The sequence below is a fragment of the Phyllobates terribilis genome, unplaced genomic scaffold, assembly GCF_046119375.1.
Source record: "Phyllobates terribilis strain yellow unplaced genomic scaffold, ASM4611937v1 Scaffold_8__6_contigs__length_399053987, whole genome shotgun sequence".
NCBI lineage: Eukaryota > Metazoa > Chordata > Amphibia > Anura > Dendrobatidae > Phyllobates > Phyllobates terribilis.
In genome coordinates, this window is record NW_027362768.1 from 118,344,206 (window position 1) to 118,368,281 (window position 24,076).

At 45.1% G+C, this 24,076-nt stretch overlaps 1 protein-coding gene across 1 annotated transcript in view; it reads left to right on the top strand.

Moving 5' to 3' along the window:
- DPYD (dihydropyrimidine dehydrogenase) overlaps window positions 1–24,076 on the top strand; it is a 2,479,659-nt gene that overhangs the window by 2,003,097 nt on the left and 452,486 nt on the right. The window contains exon 19 of the mRNA XM_073643235.1: window positions 11,768–11,910. Coding sequence (XP_073499336.1) covers window positions 11,768–11,910 — 143 coding nt within the window. The remainder of the gene's footprint in view (window positions 1–11,767; window positions 11,911–24,076) is intronic.

A 24,076-nucleotide genomic window follows, 5' to 3' on the forward strand; every position in this document is an offset into this window, starting at 1 on the left:
GTCAGCAAAAGCTAAGTAGAGGCCAAAAAATACATAGTTTGAGTACTTCATGCATGAACCGGCACATGGACATGAAGCATAAGTTGCAGTGGGAAGCTCAGTGTGCTACAATGCGGCCTAGCCGGCCGAGCCAACCACCGTCTGCCATATCTTGTGCATCCGTGGCCTCTTCATCCTCTGTGACTGGGGGGACAGCAGTCACACCTGTTTTGGGGCGCAGACCTGCCACCTCTTTACCCGCAACAGCCAGCGTGATTGGCAGGTCATCATTTTCTTTGGAGGTGGTAACACCAGCTGGTGTTGAGCGCTGTCCGACATCGATAGCACCACCTTTGGATCAAGGCAACCTAACATGTCCGCCTGCATCTTCCTCACAGACCGGCAGTTTGCCGATGACACCCTTATCAACCCCGTCTAAGCACAATAGCCAGCCCTCGGTCCCTCAGATGTGGACAAGTAAAAGACCATTTCCTCCTAGCCATGAGAAAGCTAAGAGGTTGAATTTCACCATCTGCAAGCTCTTGGCTACAGAAATGCTGCCTTTCCGCCTGGTGGACACAGAGGATTTTCGAGACCTTATGTCCATCGCAGTGCCCCAGTACCAGATGCCCAGTCGGCACTACTTCTCAAAGAAAGGTGTGCCTGCGCTCCACCAGCATGTCGCACACAACATCACCGCTTCTTTGAGAAACTCTGTGTGTGACAGGGTGCATTTCACCACAGACACTTGGACGAGTAGGCATGGACAGGGGCGTTACATGTCGCTGACTGGGCACTGGGTAACTATGGTGACAGCAGGACAAGGGGCTGCTGACCAAGTCTTGCCGTCCCCACGAGTTGTGCGTCAATCCTCTTTATGTCAAAGTTCCTCCACTGCTTCTGCCTCCTCAACCTCCTCTCGGTCTTCCACCTGCACCCAAAGCCTGTCTGGTCATGCCACAAGCTTTCTAACTGCGCAGAAGGGATCCTGCACACCTCCTTACTATGCTGGCAGTAGGGCTCAACGTCATCAGGCGGTTTTTACTTTGAAATGTCTGGGAAATGTGAGTCACACAGCTGAGGAGTTGTGGTCAGCTCTGGAGAACCAATTTCATGAATGGTTGTCTCCACTGGACCTGAAACCAGGGAAGGCCGTGTGCGACAATGCTGCAAACCTGGGTGCGGCCCTTCGCCGGGGCAATGTCACACACGTGCCTTGTATGGCTCACGTGTTGAACCTGGTTGTCCAGCAATTTTTAGCCCACTATCCCAGACTAGATGGCCTTCTGCAGAGGGCACGGTCGCTGTTTGCTCACTTCCGCCGTTCGCATCCCGCAGCTCAGCGACTTACATCTCTACAGAAGTCGTTGGGCCTGCCACTTCACCGGCTAAAATGCGATGTGCCTACCCGGTGGAATTCAACTCTGCACATGTTGCAGCGACTTTGGCAGCACCGACAAGCCCTGGTGCAATGCGTTCTGACGTATAGCCTGGGCCAACGAGATTCAGAGTTGGGGCAAATCACGCTGGAGGAGTGGTCTCAGATCAGGGACCTATGCACCCTTCTGCACAGTTTTGAAATGGCGACGAAGATGTTTAGTGCTGACGATGCCATTATCAGCATGACTATTCCGGTGATTTACATGCTGGAGCACATGTTAAACAGAATTCGGAGTCAGGTGGTGGCACAAGAGGAGGTGGAGGAAGTAGAGGAGGAGGAGTTGTATGCGGAAGGGCTAACATCTGCAAGGTCCAGACGGTCGGCAGCACCAAGGCGGCAGGCATGTGAGGGTGGGGGAGATGGTTTTACCAGGGCGCATGGTAGCAGCCAAACTAGTGAGGAAGGTACAGGAGCCCAGGAAGAAGTGGAGGACGAACTGATGGAAGACTCATCAGATGAGGGAGACCTTGATCACATTTCTGTTGTGCGAGGTTGGGGGGAGAGGACAGAGGAAGGAAGCATGATTGTTACCTCGCCACCAACACAACAGGGACTTGGTGCTCCTGTATGCGCAACACACATGAGTGCCTTCTTGCTGCACTACCTGCAACATGACCCTCGAATTGTTAGAATTAGAAATAATCCTGACTACTGGGTTGCCACACTGTTAGATCCCCGGTACAAAAGTAAATTTGCAGAAATTATTCCTGCCATAGAAAGGGATGCACGCATGCAGGAGTATCAGCAGAGACTGTTGCAGAATCTTACATGTGCTTTTCCACAAAATACCAGTGGTGCACGTAGTGAATCTCACAGTTCCAACTTGCCAACCGTGGGACCGTCAAGTGTTCAGCACTCAAACCGTAACAGAACCACAGTATCTGCTGGTAACATCAATTTTGCGGAATCATTTCACCACTTTTTTAGCCCATCCTTTGCAAGGCCACAGGAGACAAGAAGTCTGACACATAGTCAACGTCTAGAGACGATGGTACAGGAGTATCTCCAAGTAAACATTGAAGCCACGACTGTGTCACTGGACCCTTGCTCTTTTTGGGCTTCCAATCTGGATAAATGGCCGGAGCTAGCCACTTACGCCTTGGAGATCTTGTCATGCCCCGCAGCCAGCGTTCTGTCTGAACGTGTGTTCAGCGCTGCTGGTGGTGTGCTGACAGATAAGCGCACGCGGCTCTCCACTGATAATGTAGACAGACTCACGTTCATAAAGATGAACAAATCATGGATCCGAAACGACTTTTCTACCCCTGTGTCATCCTGGGGAGAGTAAAAGCTTGATGATTGGTTAAAATCACCCTACCAACCGTTTTAAGCTTTCAAATTACTAATCATGTTTATCTGTATCTTGACTGGAAAATAATTTGGGCTTTGTAGCAGTGTGCAGCATTGATCCTATTAGGCCATCTATACTAAAGCTTCACCAGATTTAAAATTAAAAATACTTTTTAGCTGCATCTAGCCCGGAAAATAATTTTGGGGCTCCGAGATGCGCAAGACACATAAGTGCCTTCTTGCTGCACTACCTGCAGCATGACCCTCATATTGTCAGAATTCGAAGTAATCATGACTACTGGGTTGCCACACTCTTAGATCCCCCAAACTTTTCGATCAACCTTTTCATTTTAATAAAGACCAAAAAAATGGTCATTTTTGAAATTATAAGCATTAGCAGGTTGTTAGAAACTGAAATCAAACAGTTTTCAACTCAAAACTTTATTCTAGGTGATGTTACATTTTCACATAGGACCCCTTATTCGAAAGGTGCTTCTGAACTCTCTCGTCCATTGAATTTGTCAGGTTTTGGATGGTTTCTGCTTCAATTGTTTTGCATGAGGACAGAATACCCTCCCAGAGCTGTTGCTTAGATGTGAACTGCCTCCCGCCATCATAGACACTCCTTTTAATGATGCTCCAAAGGTTCTGAATGGGGTAGAGGTCAGGGGAGCATGGGGGTCACACCATAAGTTTGTCCCCTTTTATGCCCATATCAGCCAGAGATGCAGATGTTTTATGTGCAGCATGAGATGGTGCATTATCATGCAGAAAAATGATCTTGCTGTGAAATACACGGTTCTTCTTCTTGAACCATGGCAGGAAGTGCTGTTTGAGAAAATCCACATACATTATGGAGTTCATCTTTAGCGCCTTCAGGGATCCTAAAGGGGCCGACAATCTCTCTCCCCATGATTCCAGCCCAAAACATTACTCCACCTCCTCCTTGTTGGCGCTGTAGCCGTGTTTGCGTGGGGTGTCCATCAACCAGCCATCCTCCACTCCATCCATCTGGACCATCGAGCGCTGCACGGCACTCATCCGTGAACAAAACAGTTTTGAAATCAGTCTTCATGTAATGTTTGGCCCACTGGAGCCGTTTCTGCTTGTGTGAAGTGGATAGAGGAGGTCGACAGGATGGCGCATGCACAGCTGCAAACCTCTGAAGGACCCTGCATCTTGTTGTTCGGGGGACGTTGGAGGCACAAGCAGCTTCAAAAACTTGTCTGCTGCTAGGACAAGGCTTTTTTGCCGCTGCTCTTTCAACCTGACGTAATTGCCTGTAGGAAAGAGTCCTCAATTTGCCCTTATCAGCACGCACACGTGTGTACTGTGAATCAGCTACATACTTCTTGATTGCCAAGACACTTCATCCTGATCATCGCACAATGTTGATTGTAGTCATGCCTTGACCTAAACACTCCACAATTTGTTGCTTCTCAGCAGCCGACACATCCTTTTTCTTTCCCATTTTGGCAGAAAATGTAGGCTGCTTAATAATGTGAGAGAGCCTTCTTAAGTAGTCTTGCCTTTCATTGGACACACCTGCCAAACTAATTAGCACAGGTGTCTGCAATTGCTTACAGTGATATAAAGAGCCCTGACACACATCACCATCAATGAGTTTAACTGACAAACAAACAAATTCTTCCCTTATCACTCCTAAACACTTTTTGCATAATAATTTGGAACGCAGTGTACATGTGCTTTTCCACAAAACACCAGTGGTTCACGTAGTGAATCTTACAGTTCTAACTTGCCAACCGTGGTCTGTATGGAATTGTTCAATAAAGGGCACAAAATTAAGATAACATAGATGGGAGAGGTCTCTATGAATAGGAATTCCTAAGTATTTGATACCCTGTGAGGGCCAGGCAAAGGGAAAGTTGGACTGGATGGAATCCTATATGGATTTGGGGAGGGAGACATCGAGGGCCTCAGACTTCGCTGCATTGATTTTAAAATTTTACCATGTAACAAAGTGATCTATTTCAGCCATAACAGCAGGGATGGATATATGTGATTGAGTGATATATACTAGGACATCATCAGCAAATAGAGAGCACTTGTACTCGGTGCCTCCCACCTCAATCCACCTAATATTGGGGTTATGGCGAATTGATGAGAGCAGGTGCTCCGTCACTAGGATGTATAAGAGAGGGGACAGAGGACATCCCTGCCTTGTCCCATTGGTGATTGTGAAAGGTGATGAAAATGTTCTGACGCACCCCCTGGGCCTTGGGACACCCGGAGCCGGACCCTTTTTGGTGGATGCTGGTGGTTGTAGTCTTCGTGGCGGCGACCCGGTTCCGTGGCTCAGGGCGGTCAAACCAGTGGTGGAACTATTTATGTGGTTTTGATGTTTAAATGTCCGACTACGCCACCCGTGGATTGCGGTCAGAGTGAACCGCCGCTACAGGGCAGACCGCTGAGGCTGGTGTTTTGGGTGCAGCAGAGCGTAGCATAACTCACCACGGGAGTAGTATAGCCTCAGGGCAGTGTATGCGGAGGATGGGGGTGATGGTGCAGGGCAGCAGCAGTAACGACACGGAGTCAGTGATGCAGTCCAGGGCCTTTACTCACAGTTCTTATTATCCAGACCACGTCTGCAGGTAACGGCTGCCCACGTCGTACTGTGCTTACCAGGTGAGGGGCTCAGACAACTCCCAGATAACTTTGGAGCACTTCACAGGACCCCCTTTGTGTGTCCTTTGTCTGGCCTTTCTTACCAACACTTCTGTCCGGCTGCCTCGGGCCTCCTCTTGGTAAACTTGGCGCCAGTTTCCCTGACCCTATGTGGTGCCTTCCTAGCGGGTGTAGCGAGGGGCTGCGCCACATAAAATGTCAGAGCCTCCGGTTTCTAGCTGAGGGTCGTTTCCTGCCTCCATTAGTTCGGGGACCGGTCTCCCCCTTTGGCCTGACCCCTCCACGCAGGTGGATTCGGGCGTGCGGTGGCGACTCGCCCGTCCGCACCCCTGGGATCCCTTCATTCCTCGTTCCTGGAGCCTTCTCCGCTCCTCTTCCTTCCTTCTCCCTCTTCCAGGCCTGGGCCTCTGTTACTAGGCCCGCCTCCGGAGCAGAGCTCATGCAGAGCCCCTGCTCCCTGCCACTTCTGCTCAGACTTCTCTGCACTGAACTAAGATGGTGCCCACCTTTTATACTCCCTTCTCAATGCACCCAGGAACTGCTTCCTCCCTGCTCCTGCACTACAGGGTTCCCCTTCCTCAGTGTTCCCTCCCCCCACTCCAGCCAGGGACAGGGACTGTCGTGCACATCTCAGGGGCATATTGGTCGCCCTGCCCCACGTCAATGTGGTGTAATGCATGCAGGTGTCGGGTCCTGATCCACACTCCATCCTTACCTGAGAGTGAGATATCACACCTCTGGGTGAGGTGCAATACGTCTGTAGCAACCGAGCCCTCAGGGTGCTACAGTTCCATTTATCTTCAGCCTAGGTGACGTATTGCGATACAGGGCCGTGATTTGGGCTATAAAAGGGTCCCCTAGACCCCTACCCCAAGCTTTTTAAGAGAATAATATATGGCGTGCCAGGAGACTCTATGGAATGCTTTCTCAGCATCCAACGAGAGTATCTAATTACAAATTTTTAACTGCATCTAGCCCAGGAAATACTTTGTGCCTAGTAGCAGTGTCTGCTAGTCAGCGGATTATCCCGGCTGTTAAGCAAGCTACACCACCTGTAGTTTAGACACTTAATTTTTTCAAAGGAAATGCTTCAGGACCATGGGATACTTAGTGAAGAGCATCAGGAGGCACCCCAAGGCAGAGGGGCTGGGACTGGCAGTAGGATGCCTTGCGGTGGACAGCCGAGCTCGATCCTTATAAAAACTTTTTAACTGCAGCAGCTTTAGTGGACGCTACTGGAGCTGGAATTACCGCGGCTGCTGGCATGAGACTTGCCCTCCAATAGATCCTTGTAAATGGATTTAAAGTGTATTCATTCCAATTAGAGAGACAATTTAAATTAAAAAGCTTAGAGCTGCCTCCACCACAGGGGGGCTCGCTCGACCCACCAGCGGACAGGCACCAGTATTGGGAGAGGGGGGCTGGCCGTCAGGGTTCACCGCGGCTCTGGCACAAACCCGGCGACACGGAGGTGGCACGGGCAGGAGCGGACTGGCCGTGTCGGCTTCTCACTTTTTGGATTTTAGAAGGGCATGACATGCTTATATCTGTGTCTCCCCCTCCTTTTACTCCTCCACCTCTTTTATTTTCGCATGACTATATGTACTTGTCACTTTTCCATGTGTTAGTTGTGTCTTCTGAGCAGTTTGTCAGCTTTTGGACACCTTTGAAGGTGTTTTCTATGTGTTTCTGTTTGCCTGCCATTGGTTTTAACGGTGTTCGAAGGTGTTCGACGAACAGTTCGACGAACAGTTCGGCGAACACACGGGTGTTCGACGAACCGAACCGAACTCGAACACTACGGGGGTGGCTCAACACTAATCATGAACACATAAAGGAGGGAGGAAGCTACACCAGAACGAAGCCTGAAATGGTAGTGTCAGTATGCGAAGATGGAGTCTGGAACAGAGATATCCAGGCAATATTAACAATGATATAGAAAATCAAGTTTTATTATTTTTGCAGCAACCAAATAACTTTTTTTTAATCAGTCAACCCCTTTAAATTATAAAACTCTGTCTTTCCAGAGCTACCATTAGAGAGGGCTTAAACATATACGCCATATTGTTTCATTATGAATTTTAATATGTAAACTGTATACCCACTTAACTCATCAGCCTCCTCTAGTGAAGGCTTTAGGTAGACAGAATTTAGTAATTTTCTCTTCTACAGAAGTGTTGAGCATCTTGAGCTCTTTATTAAAAGAATAGAACTCTCACCGGTATAAAGCTTGATTAGGATATTAATTAACAGAGAGCTCTAGCTAGATTAAAAACCCATGGTTAAAGGTGGAAATTCATTTTAAGAATTTACATTATGTTTATATACTGCTTATGTCTCATTTTTTTAAAGTAGAATTTTGATATATTCCAGGTTCCTGGAATTACCATGAGGAATATGATTAGATTATTAGGACGTTCGTGATAATATGCAATTGAAGAACAGGAGATGGAGAATACTATATCTTGGTACCATGTGGAACAGATAATGATCTTCTGCAGGGTTCTAACAATTCTTATCTGTCACTCCATATTCTGTGTGAGAAAATGTCATTAACAAAAGCTGTAGGGAAGCACTTAAATAACCAGTGGTTTATTGCATAAGACAATAGCATGCCTGTGGATAGCTAAAAATATGCAACTTCCTATTGGCTAATACCTAGGAGACCTTTTATCTATATAGCTGTAAATGAGCAGAAGCGTATTTGATTAATTTGATGTTTACACACTGTTTTTTTTTCTTTTATAACTGTCTAGATAATAACCATTATTCAGTCATGTATTCTTACAGGCTCATAGAAATGAGAGAGCACTCTAGAAGCTTGTCTCTCCCTCCTCTCGCTAGGTACTTATTCCAGCACTATAGGGCCTACAGATGTCTTTCCTTTAGATTTGACATATTCACTGCTAAAAAGCACAACATAAGAACTTTGAAAAAACCAACAATATACTCTAATAGTTTGTTGGAAGCTTTTTGATGCTATATGTGTCTATGGGTGTGGCCACCTAGTGGCTGTGATGTGTATTGCAGTCTGTCAAGGGATTTGCCAACATATTGCAAACAAAGTATCATTAGAGATTGGTGACCTTAAAGGGGTTGTCCACTACTTTATATCCCCCCATGTATTCCCCCAGGGCCCCTAAGACTTATTGTAAATACCTTCTGTTGCTGATAATGCCTGTGAGCGGCGCTATCACTGGCTGCTCACAGGCATCACATGACCCCCGGCAGCAGCTGGCTTTGACATCCGCTGATGTCTCGACAAGTGCTGGCAGCAGCCGGGGGTCACGATCTTCCTGGTTCCACGGTGGATTCCAGGCTGTGGGCGGGGTTACCCCCACATCACACCCGGCATCCACCGCACGCTCTGCCTCTCCCCATTCATTGGGAAAGCGCACGGTGGATGCTGGGTGTGATGCAGGGGGTGACCCCGCACACAACCCAGCAGCCACCACGGGGACCCCAGCACTGAGTCACGCCTCACTTGTCGTGATGTCAGCACAGGGTCACGTGATGCCTGTGAGCGGCCACCGATGGTGCCGCTCACAGGCATTATCAGCAACAGAAAGTATTTACAATAAGTCTTAGGGGCCCCGGGGGGATACATTGGGGGGGAGAATAAAGTAGTGGACAACTTCTTTAATGACATCTGTGGATGGGTTACAACTATAGATCACTCCTGAGAAGAGCCATTATGACTTTGAGCCTGTATTCCCAAAATTGTGGCGTTATAATGAGTCTCTATGCAGGATGACTTCAACCATGATTAAAAGACCACAGACAGATATTCATTCTGACTCATTGCTTCGTTAAGCTTTCCTTCCTTTTAAGCAAGGATTTTGGTTTATAGCCTTATCCTTTATTTAAATACCGCGGCTCAGGCAGAGTGGCTTCTTTGATATCCCCCCAGCATCTATCACTATGGCCATATAATAATAATTTGGTAATAATACTTTTAATTTCTGTAGAGCCAATATAGTCTGCATCACTTTACGATTCAGAGGGGACGTGCACAGACAATGTTAGACATTACTGAGTAACGCATACAGTGGCATGCAAAAGTTTGGGCACCCGGTCAAAATTACTGTTATTGTGAACAGTTAAGCAAGTTGAAAATGAAATGATCACACCCCCTTTTGAAAGTATCACAGCTTGTAAATGCTTTTTGTAGCCAGACAATAGTTTTTCAAATCTTGTTTGAAGGTTTTTCATCCATTCTTCATTGTTAAATTCTTCGAGACTCATGAGATTCCCGGGTCGTCTTGCATGCACTGCTATTTTGAGGTCTAGCCACAGATTTTCAATAACGTTCAGATAAGGGGACTGTGAGGGCCAATGTAAAACCCTCAGCTTGCACCTTTTGAGGTAGTCTATTGTGGATTTTGACGTGTGTTTAAGAACATTCATTATCCATTTGTAGACACCATCCTCTTTTCAACTTCAACTTTTTACATATGGTGTTATGTTTACATCAAGAATTTGTTGAAATTTCATTGAATCCACTCTTCCCTCTACCCGTAAAATGTTCATTGCAACGTGCCATTGGCTGAAACACAACCCCAAAGCACAATTGATCCACCCTCATGCTTAATGGTTGATGAAATATTCTTTTCCTGAAATGTTGTGCCCTTTTTTCTCCACACATACCTTTGATCATTGTGGCCAAAGAGTTTGATTTTAACCTCGTCGGTCCACATGACTTGTTTCCAAAGTGCATAAGGCTTGTTTAGATGTTGTGCTGCATACTTCTGATGCTGAATTTATGGTGAGGATGCAGGAGAGGTTTCCTTCTGATGACTCTTCCATGAAGGCCACATTTGTGCAGGTAACTCTGAACAGTAAAACAATGTACCACAACTCCAGAGTCTTCTAAATCTTTCTGAAGGTCTTTTGCAGTCAAGCGGGGGTTCTGATTTGCCTCTCTAGCAATCCTACGAGCAGCTCTCACTGAAATTTTGCTTGGTCTTCCAGACCTTATCTGGACCTTCACTGTTTCTGTTACTTGCCTTTTCCTAAATACATTTCAAATTGAGGAAAGGGCAACTTGAAAATCTTTTGCTATCTTCTTATAGTCTTCTCCTGCTTTGAGAGCCTCCTCCATTTTCATTTTCAGAGTGCTAGGCACTGGCAGCTGCTTAAGAACCCATGGCTGCAGTTTTTTAGCACAAGCTTAGAGGAGGCTGGGTTTTTATAAAGCTGGGAAATTTGCATCACCGGGCCTTTCCTAACAATGATAGTGAACAAGCCATAACCCTAACAGGCTAATTAAGGTCTGAAAGCTTAGTCAAAGTTATCTGAGCACACAAATCTCGAAGGGTGCCCAAACATTTGCATCGGCCCATTTTCCTTTATCTAATTTTTAAAATGAAAAAAAAAAGACAATATTTTTTTTGCCTACAATACAAAGTAAACCTGTCATCTTTAACTTTAGCCTTTTTAGAGATCATTTCATCTTCAACTTGCTTAACTGTTCACAATAACTAATTTTGACCAGGGGTAGCTAAACTTTTACATTCCACTGTAATTCAGTGGATACCAAGAGTAGTTAGGGCCCTGCTCTCAAGCTTATAATTTATGAGGAAATAGGGGAGGCAAAAAAGGTAGTTGGTAAAAAGTGCTTATATTGTATTGTTCAGCCATCAATATTATAGGGTGTTTAAATAACGCTGCATGAACCGGTCATCTGTCAGTTTGTGTACAAGTACAGGTACAGAGGGCTATTAAGTGCATGGAGGTTGTGTAAACAGATTATACGAGGGACCCAATTCTGAGGAAAATTTTGGAAGGGCAAAAAAGGGAACAGTTAGATAAGTGATTGGAGATGACAGTCAGTCTAAAGAAATGCGTTTTTAGGCCACGCTTAAAACTGTTGATACTGGGAATTAATCTATTGATCCATGGAAGAGTATTCCGGAGAATTGGTGCAGCACACAAGAATTCTTGGAGAAGGGAGTGGGAGGTTCTGATTATTGAGGATGTTAGTCTTAGGTTATTATCAGGATGCAGAGCATGGGTAGGGTGGTAGACAGAGATGAGGGAGGAGATGTAGAGTGGTGCTGAACTGTGGAGTGCTTTATGAGTGAGAGTGATAATTTTATATTGTATTCTCTAGTGGATAGGAAACCTGTGCAATGACTGGCACAGGGTGCAGGCATCAATGTAGCGGTTGGACAGAAATATGATCCTGGCTGCTACATTTAGGATGGATTTGAGAGGGGAGAGTTTAGTAAAAGGGAGATCGATTAGTAGAGAGTTGCAATAGTCCAGACAAGACTTGTCCACATGCCCACATAACTACATCTTCAACTATGCCCCTGCAGAGCAGAGTAGAGAAATGGTGTTACAACTACACGTAATATGGACACAGCATTAGTCTTATGTTATAATGTAAAGATTTATTTTCTGTTCTAGGCAATGCCATCAGACCAATTGCTCTCAGAGCAGTTTCTGCTATTGCTCGTGCCATCCCAGGATTTCCTATTCTAGCAACTGGTGGAATTGATTCAGCAGAGAGTGGACTGCAGTTTCTTCACAGTGGAGCTTCAGTACTCCAGGTATGAAATATTATTTTTTTATTTTAAACAAATTGGTGATTGTATGAAAAAATAATGCTGAGAATGGGCTGAAACAATGGTTCTGCTAACATTTTCAAGGGAGTTTTGCAAGATTAGCAAAACCAGATGATGTTTTTACATCTATATGTCCATGGATTGCATCTGGTATTAGATCTCTAGTGCATGGTCTTCAAGGCAGAGCTGCTGTACCACATACAACCTGTGGATAGATGTAACCAGTTTGGTAAGAATACTTTTCTAATAAGTTGAAACCACTTATCAAGTGTATTTATGGGTTTCAATATTTCCTTCAAAAAGATGGGACCACAGTTAACATCTGGCCACTGCTGGCCGTCAGAACAACTGGTCAGTGTGCTGCCGGGTGTTGGTCCTCCACTGATCTAATGTTGCTAACTTATCACAGGTATACGTCTTTAAGATTGATGTAGTTGAAAACCCAATTTATTAAAATGGCCATCATTAGAAGATAAAAAATGTCTGTATGTAAAAAAAAAACCTCCTAAAAGAAGCACTCTCATGAAAATTTGTGTATATGTAATCTAGTGTGTGTGTGTTAATTAGTGTTGAGCGAGTATGTTCTATTAACCCTTTCGCCGAGTATGCTCTGGCCGAGCTCCGAGTATTTACAGCTGCTCGGTGATATGGTTGAATCGCTCCCGTGTGCATCATTTGCAACTGTTTGACAGTTTTATTACATGTGAGGAATGTCTATTTCTTACACATTCCTCACATGTAATAAAACTGTAAAACAGTTGTAAATCATGCACATGGGAGCATACTCGGTACAGAACATACTCGCTCAACACTAGTGTTAATATACTCACCTACTGCCATCTTCTCTGGATTTAGTGTTGTTCTACTCCTCTTCTCAGTGACGTTACCTGTCTTTAAGGTTTTGATAATCTTGACAAAGGCTACAAACCTTCTGCACATCTAGGATATAAATTTATTAATGTAACTAATTAAATGAGAGCTGCAAAACTCCTTATTTAATGGCCTGTTGCAAGAATATAATATTTTGATATGTTTATTTTATCATCTACATTAATGCAGCCATTCAAATGGTTTGTTCCAATGTTCCAAAAAGGAACTGTTATCAGTATTCAGACTACTAGTTGTTACATTATTTCTTTCAAGGAACTGGATTAAAACGTGGTATGCTGCATTTATTAATCTGGTTTCGTCAAAGGTCAAGAAGAATCAAGATGAAAGAAAAATAAAAATGTCTAGATGATGCTCAGGAGGGAATTAAATAATAGTGAACTAATAGCGACAAATAGTGTTGGAAATAACAATAACATATTGAAAAAAAAACTTAGTGCTAGCGAGGGTTGGATAGGAACCATCAGCCACAGCTCTCCAAGTTCACCTGAAAGTCCTTCTCTCATAGAGATTCAATAGAAGATGTCCCCAATGATACATGAAATAGTGTGATGATCTGTTGGGGACATACGAAAAGACCTTCAGGTGAAGTTGGAAAAAGTGGGGGCTAATAGAAAGCATTGACCTCCGCTAGCATTTACATCCAACACCATCTGTTGCTATTGGTGCACCATTATTTATTTCCCTCCCGAGCTCCAGTCTCTTTTTCTCCTCTTACTTTTATGTTTCCTCAGCCATCATTTTTTACCATACGTTTAGCGAGATCGTGATTTCCACACCAGGGATGGACTTACCCTATGGCTTGCTTAATTTGATGAGTTTCCTAAGCTGAGAAAGGCTTTGGTGGGGTGCACTCTGACATCACAAACCCCTGACATCACAAACACTGACGATTACACACCCTTTTGATTTAATACACCACTTTTATTTACATAATTCACGGGAGTCAATATAATACCAGAATGGGCCAAGGGTGAACCACTTTAATTTTTTTATACTAGTATCAGATCTGTGCATAAAACTGACCGAATTCACCTGCTACATGAGAACTTAGCCTTACATATATGAAGGGAACTAAGGAATTTGGAGCTGTTTAAAAATTAAATTAGTTTAGACCTGTATAAGAATTTTAGACTTGTTTATTTTATGAAACAAAATTATACATACAGTTTTACTATCCAGGACCTCATCATTACCATTAATAATAATAATAATATAATTACAATAAATGCTTAAATGTTAAAATTATAAATCAACTTTTTTGAGGGTGTGGAGGGCGCGGAATTATGTGCTTTGGTCTAGGGTGTAGAAATGTGTAAATTCGGCCTTGGCCACAGCCTTTGTCCAGTCTTCTGCGCAGCTCCCTCTGACCTCTTCTTGTCTTCAATGCCACTCATGTGAAGTCCTCTTTGGCTCTTCTGTCACAAAGAGGATCTCGAGAGGCCCCAGAGCATCATAAGGAACATTCTGTTCATGTCAAATAACTTCTATCAACCCATAACTACCATAATATTAATATATTATTTTTCTCTTTTGTTATCATGAGTATTAGATATCAGTAGCTAGACCACTCTAGACCTCCAGGGGTATTACGCTAACCTATGTAAAATGTATGAGGTCATTTAAGTAGAAATTTGGCCACGAAAGTCCATGAAATTGGGAACTTTTTGCTTCCTTGGTTGTGGGTACCAATGTACTAAAAAAAACTCCCCTTTAAAAGCCCAATGTTTCGTATATATGATGTTATCAGAATAAATAGCCCTTGTGATGACTTTTGTTAATTTATCAGACATATTCACACATTTGTGACCTCTATGCTAACTTAAATCTTTGCTAAACACATGCCAAAATCCTTAACACTCCCACCAGTATGAGATAAATATTTCATGATTATAATTACAGCTTTCCGTAGGTTGTTGCACAGCGCTGGAGTTTAATACATACCTCTGGAGCTTATAACGAGGCAATGAGCATTGATTTTCTTAGGGTTTAATGTGACATGCAATGTATACAGTGAATATTTAACCAGGTCATTATTACTTATTTCCATAATTGCTTGATATAATATCTCCCCCAAGGTGTCTTACTTGGCCTTGCTAAATGCTTGATAAAGTGTAAGCATTTGATTAAAGCATCAAGGGCAGCGTGAAATGCGGCACCACCCTGCAGTAAGATATATTACTTTAACTTAGTCGTATAATTAAAAGATGCCAACATAAGGTGCATTTCCAATGTTGTATACACACAGGTAAGACACTATGTACAAGCTAAACGTATTTTATTGAAACATCTATATAAAAGGAAATGTACTATTATGTATTTAATATTTGTTTCAATAATTACAGTTAAAAGAAATACAAAAACTGACGGGAGGCCCAAAGCAAGAAATCAGATTTTCCTTTTTTTGCACCAGTTTTGATGAATCCTTCCCAATTCCTTTATGTTTTCATATGTATTTACTTATTTTTTGACAATTTCCCATGGAAGCTGCCAAAGTTGTGATTTATACTTTTTCCTACACTGTCTATATAAATGGTGTAGTATGTTTTTTTGTCAGCTGTAGTTAATTGAGGGTATTAGTCAGTCTCTAAGATCTTAATGAGTATAGCCCTCCATTACACCAGCTGTGTTTTGTCTTGCTTCACTCTTCAGAGGAAGAGTACTAGAACTCTAGCTCCACCTATTGGATGTATAAATCCTAAAAGTCACTACTGACCCTTTAACGAGTCTTGCCATATGACTTAGGATAAAAGCCAAACCAGAATCTCAATTTGCAGACACGGTGTTTCGCAGTATTGCCCCTCTTCAGTGCAAAGTATGAGATCTGATTTGGCTAGGTGAGAGACTTAAGACTGGTATCTCAGGTGTAACATTTCTCCTTGTGGAGAGTCACAAGCCAGGCTTGGCATGCCAGAGTGAAGAGAATTAAATACTAGAGATGAGCGGTGTTCGACTAGAACTGTTCGCCAATCTCAAATTCGAGCTGTTTTGGGCGGTGTTCGAGTTGTTCGACGAACCCGAACGATTTGCAAAAAATTCGGCTGTTCGAGGTTATGTTCGATAACTGTTCGTGCACCAAAAGCGTATCCTGCATGTCTAGTGCTATTTAGAGCACCAATCATGCAGGGATTGTCTGCCACTCACTGTAATGCCACAGCCATGGTGGTTGTGGCATTACAGTGATTGCCCAAATCGATGGGAACAGTGCCAACAGTGAAACATGAAAAGCCGGCAATTCAGCAGCGGCATACACCTGTACCCGACACTTTAGAACCGAAAGAATAGAGCTTCACACATAGATTAGATAGATATAAACATGTCAGCCACATATATACGAAGTACAGTGAAAGTGCTGCTTACTGTACTTGTCATTTAGCGTAAAGGATTTATCAAAAAAAATAATAGTGTTTTCATGCACCGTCTCTTTAAAAAAGCCGGCCGGCAATTTAGCAGCGGTACATGACAATTTATAACAGACAGAATAGAGCTTCACACATAGATTAGATAGATAGAAACATGTCAGTCACATATATATGAAGTACAGTGACAGTGTTGATTACTGTACTTGTCATTTAGTGTAAAGGATTTATCAAAAAAAATAATAGTGTTTTCATGCACCGTCTCTTTAAAAAAGCCGGCCGGCAATTCAGCAGCGGTACCCGACAATTTATAACAGACAGAATAGAGCTTCACACATAGATTAGATAGATAGAAACATGTCAGCCACATATATACGAAGTATAGTGACACTGTTGCTTACTGTACTTGTCATTTAGTGTAAAGGATTTATCAAAAAAAATAATATTGTTTTCATGCACCGTCTCTTTAAAAAAGCCAGCCGGCAATTCAGCAGCGGTACCCGACAATTTATAACAGACAGAATAGAGCTTCACACATAGATTAGATAGATAGAAACATGTCAGTCACATATATATGAAGTACAGTGATAGTGTTGGTTACTGTACTTGTCATTTAGTATTAAAATAAAGGATTTATTATTAAAAAAATTGGCGTGGGGTTCCCCTTAATTTTAGGCTCTAGCGGAGGTTAAGCAGACAGCTGGGGCAGATGTTTGAAGCCTGGGAAGGGGGTAATACCCACGGAGCTTCCCAGGCTACTAATATCAGCCCCCAGCTGAATACATAGCCTTTACTAGCTATTAAAATGGGGGACCCCCCAAAAAAAATGACGTGGGGTCCCCCCTAATTTAATAGCTAGCAAAGGCTAGGCAGACAGCTGGGGGCTGATATTAATAGCCCAGGAAGGGAGCCATGAATATTGGCCCCCTCCCAGGCTAGAAACACCAGCCGTCAGCCGCCCCAGAAATGGCACATTCATAGGATGCGCCAATTCTGGCAGTTAGCCTCGCTCTTCCACGCTGCCCTGGTGCGGTGGCAGGGGGTAATAGGGTTGGGGTTGATGTCAGCTTATAATGCCAGCTGACATCAAGCCCAGGTTAGTAATGGAGAGGCGTCTATAAGACACCCCCATTACCAACCCCATAGTCAAAGTTAAAAAAAACACAAACACCCAGAATAAAGTCCTTTAATTGAAATAAAGACACAATCCTTTATTGTTCTAAATTAAACCATACTTACCGTCACGCCCATTCCAGCTGAAGCCAACGATCTCCTGCAATAAAAGTAAAATAATAAACCAACCTCATCCTTACCTTTCCATGGTTCCCACGACAGCTTCAGCTCTGCTACATCGAGATGACAGGCTGGACCGCAGCAGAACGCTGCCATCCAGCCTCTCATCCCGCAGACACTGAGAAGCGCAGGCTTGCTTGCGCTGCTCAGCGTCTCTCTGTGACGACATCCAGATGAGCCGAGTTCATATCCAATGAACTCGGCTCACCTCATGCACGTCACTGACAGCGTGGGAAAATTCTCACGCTGAAGCGGTGAGTGCAGGAGAATTCTCCCACGCTGTCAGTGACGTGCATAAGGTGAGCTCATGTCCAATGAACTCAGCTCACCTCCTGCACGTCACTGACAGCGTGGGAGAATTCTCCTGCACTCAGCGCTTCAGCGTGAGAATTCTCCCACACTGAAGCGCTGAGTGCAGGAGAATTTTCCCACGTTGTCAGTGACGTGCATAAGGTGAGCTCATGTCCAATGAACTCAGCTCACCTCCTGCACGTCACTGACAGCGTGGGAGAATTCTCCTGCACTCAGCGCTTCAGTGTGAGAATTCTCCCACGCTGAAGCGCTGAGTGCAGGAGAATTTTCCCACGCTGTCAGTGACGTGCATGAGGTGAGCCGAGTTCATTGGACATTAACTCGGCTCATCTGGATGCCCTCACAGAGAGACACTGTGGAGCGCAAGCAAGCCTGCGCTTCTCAGTGTCTGCGGGATGACAGGCTGGATGGCAGCGTTCTGCTGCGGTCCAGCCTGTCATCTCGATGTAGCAGAGCTGAAGCTGTCATGGGAACCATGGAAAGGTAAGGATGATGTTGCTTTATTATTTTTCTTTTATTTCAGGAGATCGTTGGCTTCAGCTGGAATGGGCGTGATGGTAAGTATGGTTTAATTTAGAACAATAAAGAATTGTGTGTTTATTTCAATTAAAGGACTTTTTTCTGGGTGTTGTGTTTTTTTTAAATACTTTACTAGAAATTCATGGTGGTCATGTCTAATATTGGCGTGACCCCATGAATTTCGGGCTTAGGGCCAGCTGATAATGCCAAGCTGGCCCTAACCCCTTTATTACCCAGTGAGCCACCGCATCAGGGCCCTGGATGAGTTGGGTACAGCGCCAGAAGATGGCGCTTCTATGAACGCGCCATTTTCCGGGGTGGCTGCGGACTGCAATTTGCAGCGGGGGTGGCCCAGAAAGCTTGGGCCTCCCTGCGCTGCGGATTCCAGCCCCCAGCTGCCTAGTTGTACCTGGCTGGACACAAAAACAGGGCGAAGCCCCACGTCAATTTTCTTTAAATTATTTCATGAAATAATTAAGAAAAAAAGGGCTTCCCTATATTGTTGTGTCCGGCCAGGTACAAATAGGCAGCTGGTGGTTGGGGGCAGCCCGTTCCTGCCTGCTGTACCTGGCTGGACACAAATATAGTGCGAAGCCCCACGTCAATTTTTTTTAAATAATTTCATGAATTTCCTGAAATAATTAAAAAAAATTGAAGTGGGGCTTCGCACTATATTTGTGTCCAGCCAGGTACAGCAGGCAGGAACGGGCTGCCCCCAACCACCAGCTGCCTATTTGTACCTGGCCGGACACAACAATATAGGGAAGGCCTTTTTTTCTTAATTATTTCATGAATTTCATGAAATAATTAAAAAAAAAGTACGTGGGGGTTCGCCCTATTTTTGTGTTCAGCCAGGTACAACTAGGCAGCTGGGGGCTGGAATCTGCAGCGCAGGGAGGCCCAAGCTTGCTGGGCCCCCCCCCGCTACAAATTGCAGTCCGCAGCCACCCCGGAAAATGGCGCGTTCATAGAAGCGCCATCTTCTGGCACTGTACCCAACTCATCCAGGGCCCTGGTGCGGTGGCTCACTGGGTAATAAAGGGGTTAGGGCCAGCTTGGTATTATCAGCTGGCCCCAAGCCCAAAATTCATGGGGTCACGCCAGTATTAGACATGACCGCCATGAATTTCTAGTAAAGTATTTAAAAAAAACACAACACCCAGAATAAAGTCCTTTAATTGAAATAAAGACACAATTCTTTATTGTTCTAAATTAAACCATACTTACCATCACACCCATTCCAGCTGAAGCCAACGATCTCCTGCAATAAAAGAAAAATAATAAACCAACCTCATCCTTACCTTTCCATGGTTCCCACGACAGCTTCAGCTCTGCTACATCGAGATGACTGGCTGGACCGCAGCAGAACGCTGCCATCCAGTCTGTCATCCCGCAGACACTGAGAAGCGCAGGCATGCTTGCGCTCCTCACTGTCTCGCTGTGACGGCATCCAGATGAGCCGAGGTCATGTCCAATGAACTCGGCTCACCTCATGCACGTCACTGACAGCGTGGGAAAATTCTCACGCTGAAGTGCTGAGTGCAGGAGAATTCTCCCACGCTGTCAGTGATGTGCATGAGGTGAGCTCATGTCCAATGAACTCAGCTCACCTCCTGCACGTCACTGACAGCGTGGGAAAATTCTCCTGCAATCAGCGCTTCAGCGTGAGAATTTTCCCACGCTGTCAGTGACGTGCATGAGGTGAGCCGAGTTCATTGGACATGAACTCGGCTCATCTGGATGTCGTCACAGAGAGACGCTGAGCAGCGCAAGCAAGCCTGCGCTTCTCAGTGTCTGCGGGATGACAGGCTGGATGGCAGCGTTCTGCTGCGGTCCAGCCTGTCATCTCGATGTAGCAGAGCTGAAGCTGTCGTGGGAACCATGGAAAGGTAAGGATGAGGTTCCTTTATTATTTTTCTTTTATTGCAGGAGATCGTTGGCTTCAGCTGGAATGGGCGTGATGGTAAGTATGGTTTAATTTAGAACAATAAAGGATTGTGTCTTTATTTCAATTAAAGGACTTTATTCTGGGTGTTTGTGTTTTTTTTAACTTTGACTATGGGGTTAGTAATGGGGGTGTCTTATAGACGCCTCTCCATTACTAACCTGGGCTTGATGTCAGCTGGCATTATAAGCTGACATCAACCCCAACCCTATTACCCCCTGCCACCGCACCAGGGCAGCGTTGAAGAGCGAGGCTAAGTGCCAGAATTGGCGCATCCTATGAATGCGCCATTTCTGCGGCGGCTGACGGCTGGTGTTTCTAGCCTGGGAGGGGGCCAATATTCATGGCTCCCTTCCTGGGCTATTAATATCAGCCCCCAGCTGTCTGCCTAGCCTTTGCTAGCTATTAAATTAGGGGGGACCCCACGTCATTTTTTTTGGGGGGGTCCCCCATTTTAATAGCTAGTAAAGGCTATGTATTCAGCTGGGGGCTGATATTAGTAGCCTGGGAAGCTCCGTGGGTATTACCCCCTTCCCAGGCTTCAAACATCTGCCCCAGCCGTCTGCTTAACCTCCGCTAGAGCCTAAAATTAAGGGGAACCCCACGCCAATTTTTTTAATAATAAATCCTTTATTTTAATACTAAATGACAAGTACAGTAACCAACACTATCACTGTACTTCATATATATGTGACTGACATGTTTCTATCTATCTAATCTATGTGTGAAGCTCTATTCTTTCTGTTCTAAATTGTCGGGTACCGCTGCTGAATTGCCGGCCGGCTTTTTTAAAGAGACAGTGCATGAAAACACTATTATTTTTTTAAATAAATCCTTTAACACTAAATGACAAGTACAGTAAGCAACACTATCACTGTACTTATTATATATGTGACTGACATGTTTCTATCTATCTAATCTATGTGTGAAGCTCTATTCTTTCTGTTCTAAATTGTCGGGTACAGATGCTGAATTGCCGGCCGGCTTTTTTAAAGAGACGGTGCATGAAAACACTAATATTTTTTTTAATAAATCCTTTACACTAAATGACAAGTGCAGTAACCAACACTGTCACTGTGCTTCTTATATGTGTGACTGACATGTTTCTATCTATCTAATCTATGTGTGATGCTCTATTCCTTCTTGTCTAAATTGTCGGGTACCGGTGTATGCCGCTGCTGAATTTGCCGGCCGGCTTTTTTAAAGAGAGTGTCTTCTGAGCAGTTTGTCAGCTTTTGGACACCTTTGCAGGTGTTTTCTATGTGTTTCTATGTGTTTTTGTTTGCCTGCCATTGGTTTTAACGGTGTTCGACGGTGTTCTAAGGTGTTCGACGAACAGTTCGACGAACAGTTCCTCGAACATCCCGGTGTTCGACGAACCGAACCGAACCCGAACACTACGGGGGTGGCTCAATACTATTAAATACTCCATGCTACTATGGGAAATTAAACAAAAACTCTTGTGCCACCTTTTGGAAGTAGCAATCGTAAAAGTCAATATCGACCCTTTAACAAGCATTGCCATATGACTTAGTATAAAAGCCAAACCAGAATCTCAATTTGCAGACACTGTGTTTCTGGCTGATGCCCCTCGCCAGTGCAAAGTCTTGCTTTTTGTGCCATGAAATTTAGGCATCCTGCAAAACAAAAGACGTACATATATCATTAAAACCACCATTGTCTAATGAAAAAATATAGATTATTCTGTCTCCGAATAACACAGCAAAGTTGAAAAATGGGCTGCAGTAAAACAAATGTCTACCTATTGTTTATGTATAGTGTTTAGTAGAGATTAGTGTTGAGCCACCCCCGTAGTGTTCGAGTTCGGTTCGGTTCGTCGAACACCCGTGTGTTCGCCAAACTGTTCGTCGAACTGTTCGTCGAACACCTTCGAACACCGTTAAAACCAATGGCAGGCAAACAAAAACACATAGAAACACATAGAAAACACCTTCAAAGGTGTCCAAAAGCTGACAAACTGCTCAGAAGACACAACTAACACATGGAAAAGTGACAAGTACATATAGTCATGCGAAAAGAAAAGAGGTGGAGGAGTAAAAGGAGGGGGAGACACAGATATAGGCATGTCATGCCCTTCTAAAATCCAAAAAGTGAGAAGCCGAGACGGCCAGTCCGCTCCTGCCCGTGCCACCTCCGTGTCGCCGGGTTTGTGCCAGAGCCGCGGTGAACCCTGACGGCCAGCCCCCCTCTCCCAATACTGGTGCCTGTCCGCTGGTGGGTCGAGAGAGCCCCCCTGTGGTGGAGGCAGCTCTAAGCTTTTTAATTTAAATTGTCCCTCTAATTTGAATGAATACACTTTAAATCCATTTACAAGGATCTATTGGAGGGCAAGTCTCATGCCAGCAGCCGCGTAATTCCAGCTCCAGTAGCGTCCACTAAAGCTGCTGCAGTTAAAAAGCTTTTATAAGGATCGAGCTCGGCTGTCCACCGCAAGGCATCCTAGTGCCAGTCCCAGCCCCTATGCCTTGGGGTGCCTCCTGATGCTCTTCACTAAGTATCCCGTGGTCCCGAAGCATTTCCTTTGAAAAAATGAAGTGTCCAAACTACAGGTGGTGTAGCTTGCTTAACAGCCGGGATAATCCGCTGACTAGCAGACACTGCTACTAGGCACAAAGTATTTCCTGGGCTAGATGCAGTTAAAAATTTGTAAGTAGATACTCTCGTTGGATGCTGAGAAAGCATTCCATAGAGTCTCCTGGCACGCCATATATGATTCTCTTAAAAAGCTTGGGGTAGGGGTCTAGGGGACCCTTTTATAGCCAAAATCACGGCCCTGTATCACAATACGTCACCTAGGCTGAAGATAAATGGAACTGTAGCACCGAGGGCTCGGTTGCTACAGACGTATTGCACCTCACCCAGAGGTGTGATATCTCACTCTCAGATAAGGATGGAGTGTGGATCAGGACCCGACACCTGCATGCATTACACCACATTGCCGTGGGGCAGGGCGACCAATATGCCCCTGAGATGGGCATGACAGTCCCTGTCCCTGGCTGGAGTGGGGGGAGGGAACACTGAGGAAGGGGAACCCTGCAGTGCAGGAGCAGGGAGGAAGCAGTTCCTGGGTGCATTGAGAAGGGAGTATAAAAGGTGGGCACCATCTTAGTTCAGTGCAGAGAAGTCTGAGCAGAAGTGGCAGGGAGCAGGGGCTCTGCATGAGCTCTGCTCCGGAGGCGGGCCTAGTAACAGAGGCCCAGGCCTGCAAGAGGGAGAAGGAAGGAAGAGGAGCGGAGAAGGCTCCAGGAACGAGGAATGAAGGGTTCTCAGGGGTGCGGACGGGCGAGTCGCCACCGCACGCCCGAATCCACCTGCGTGGAGGGGTCAGGCCAAAGGGGGAGACCGGTCCCCGAACTAGTGGAGGCAGGAAACGACCCTCAGCTAGAAACCGGAGGCTCTGACATTTTATGTGGCGCAGCCCCTTGCTCCACCCGCTAGGAAGGCACCACATAGGGTCAGGGAAACTGGCGCCAAGTTTACCAAGAGGAGGCCCGAGGCAGCCGGACAGAAGTGTTGGTAAGAAAGGCCAGACAAAGGACACACAAAGGGGGTCCTGTGAAGTGCTCCAAAGTTATCTGGGAGTTGTCTGAGCCCCTAACCTGGTGAGCACAGTACGACGAGGGCAGCCGTTACCTGCAGACGTGGTCTGGATAATAAGAACTGTGAGTAAAGGCCCTGAACTGCATCACTGACTCCGTGTCGTTACTGCTGCTGCCCTGCACCATCACCCCCATCCTTCGCATACACTGCCCTGAGGCTATACTCCTCCCGTGGGGAGTTATGCTACGCTCTGCTGCACCCACAACACCAGCCT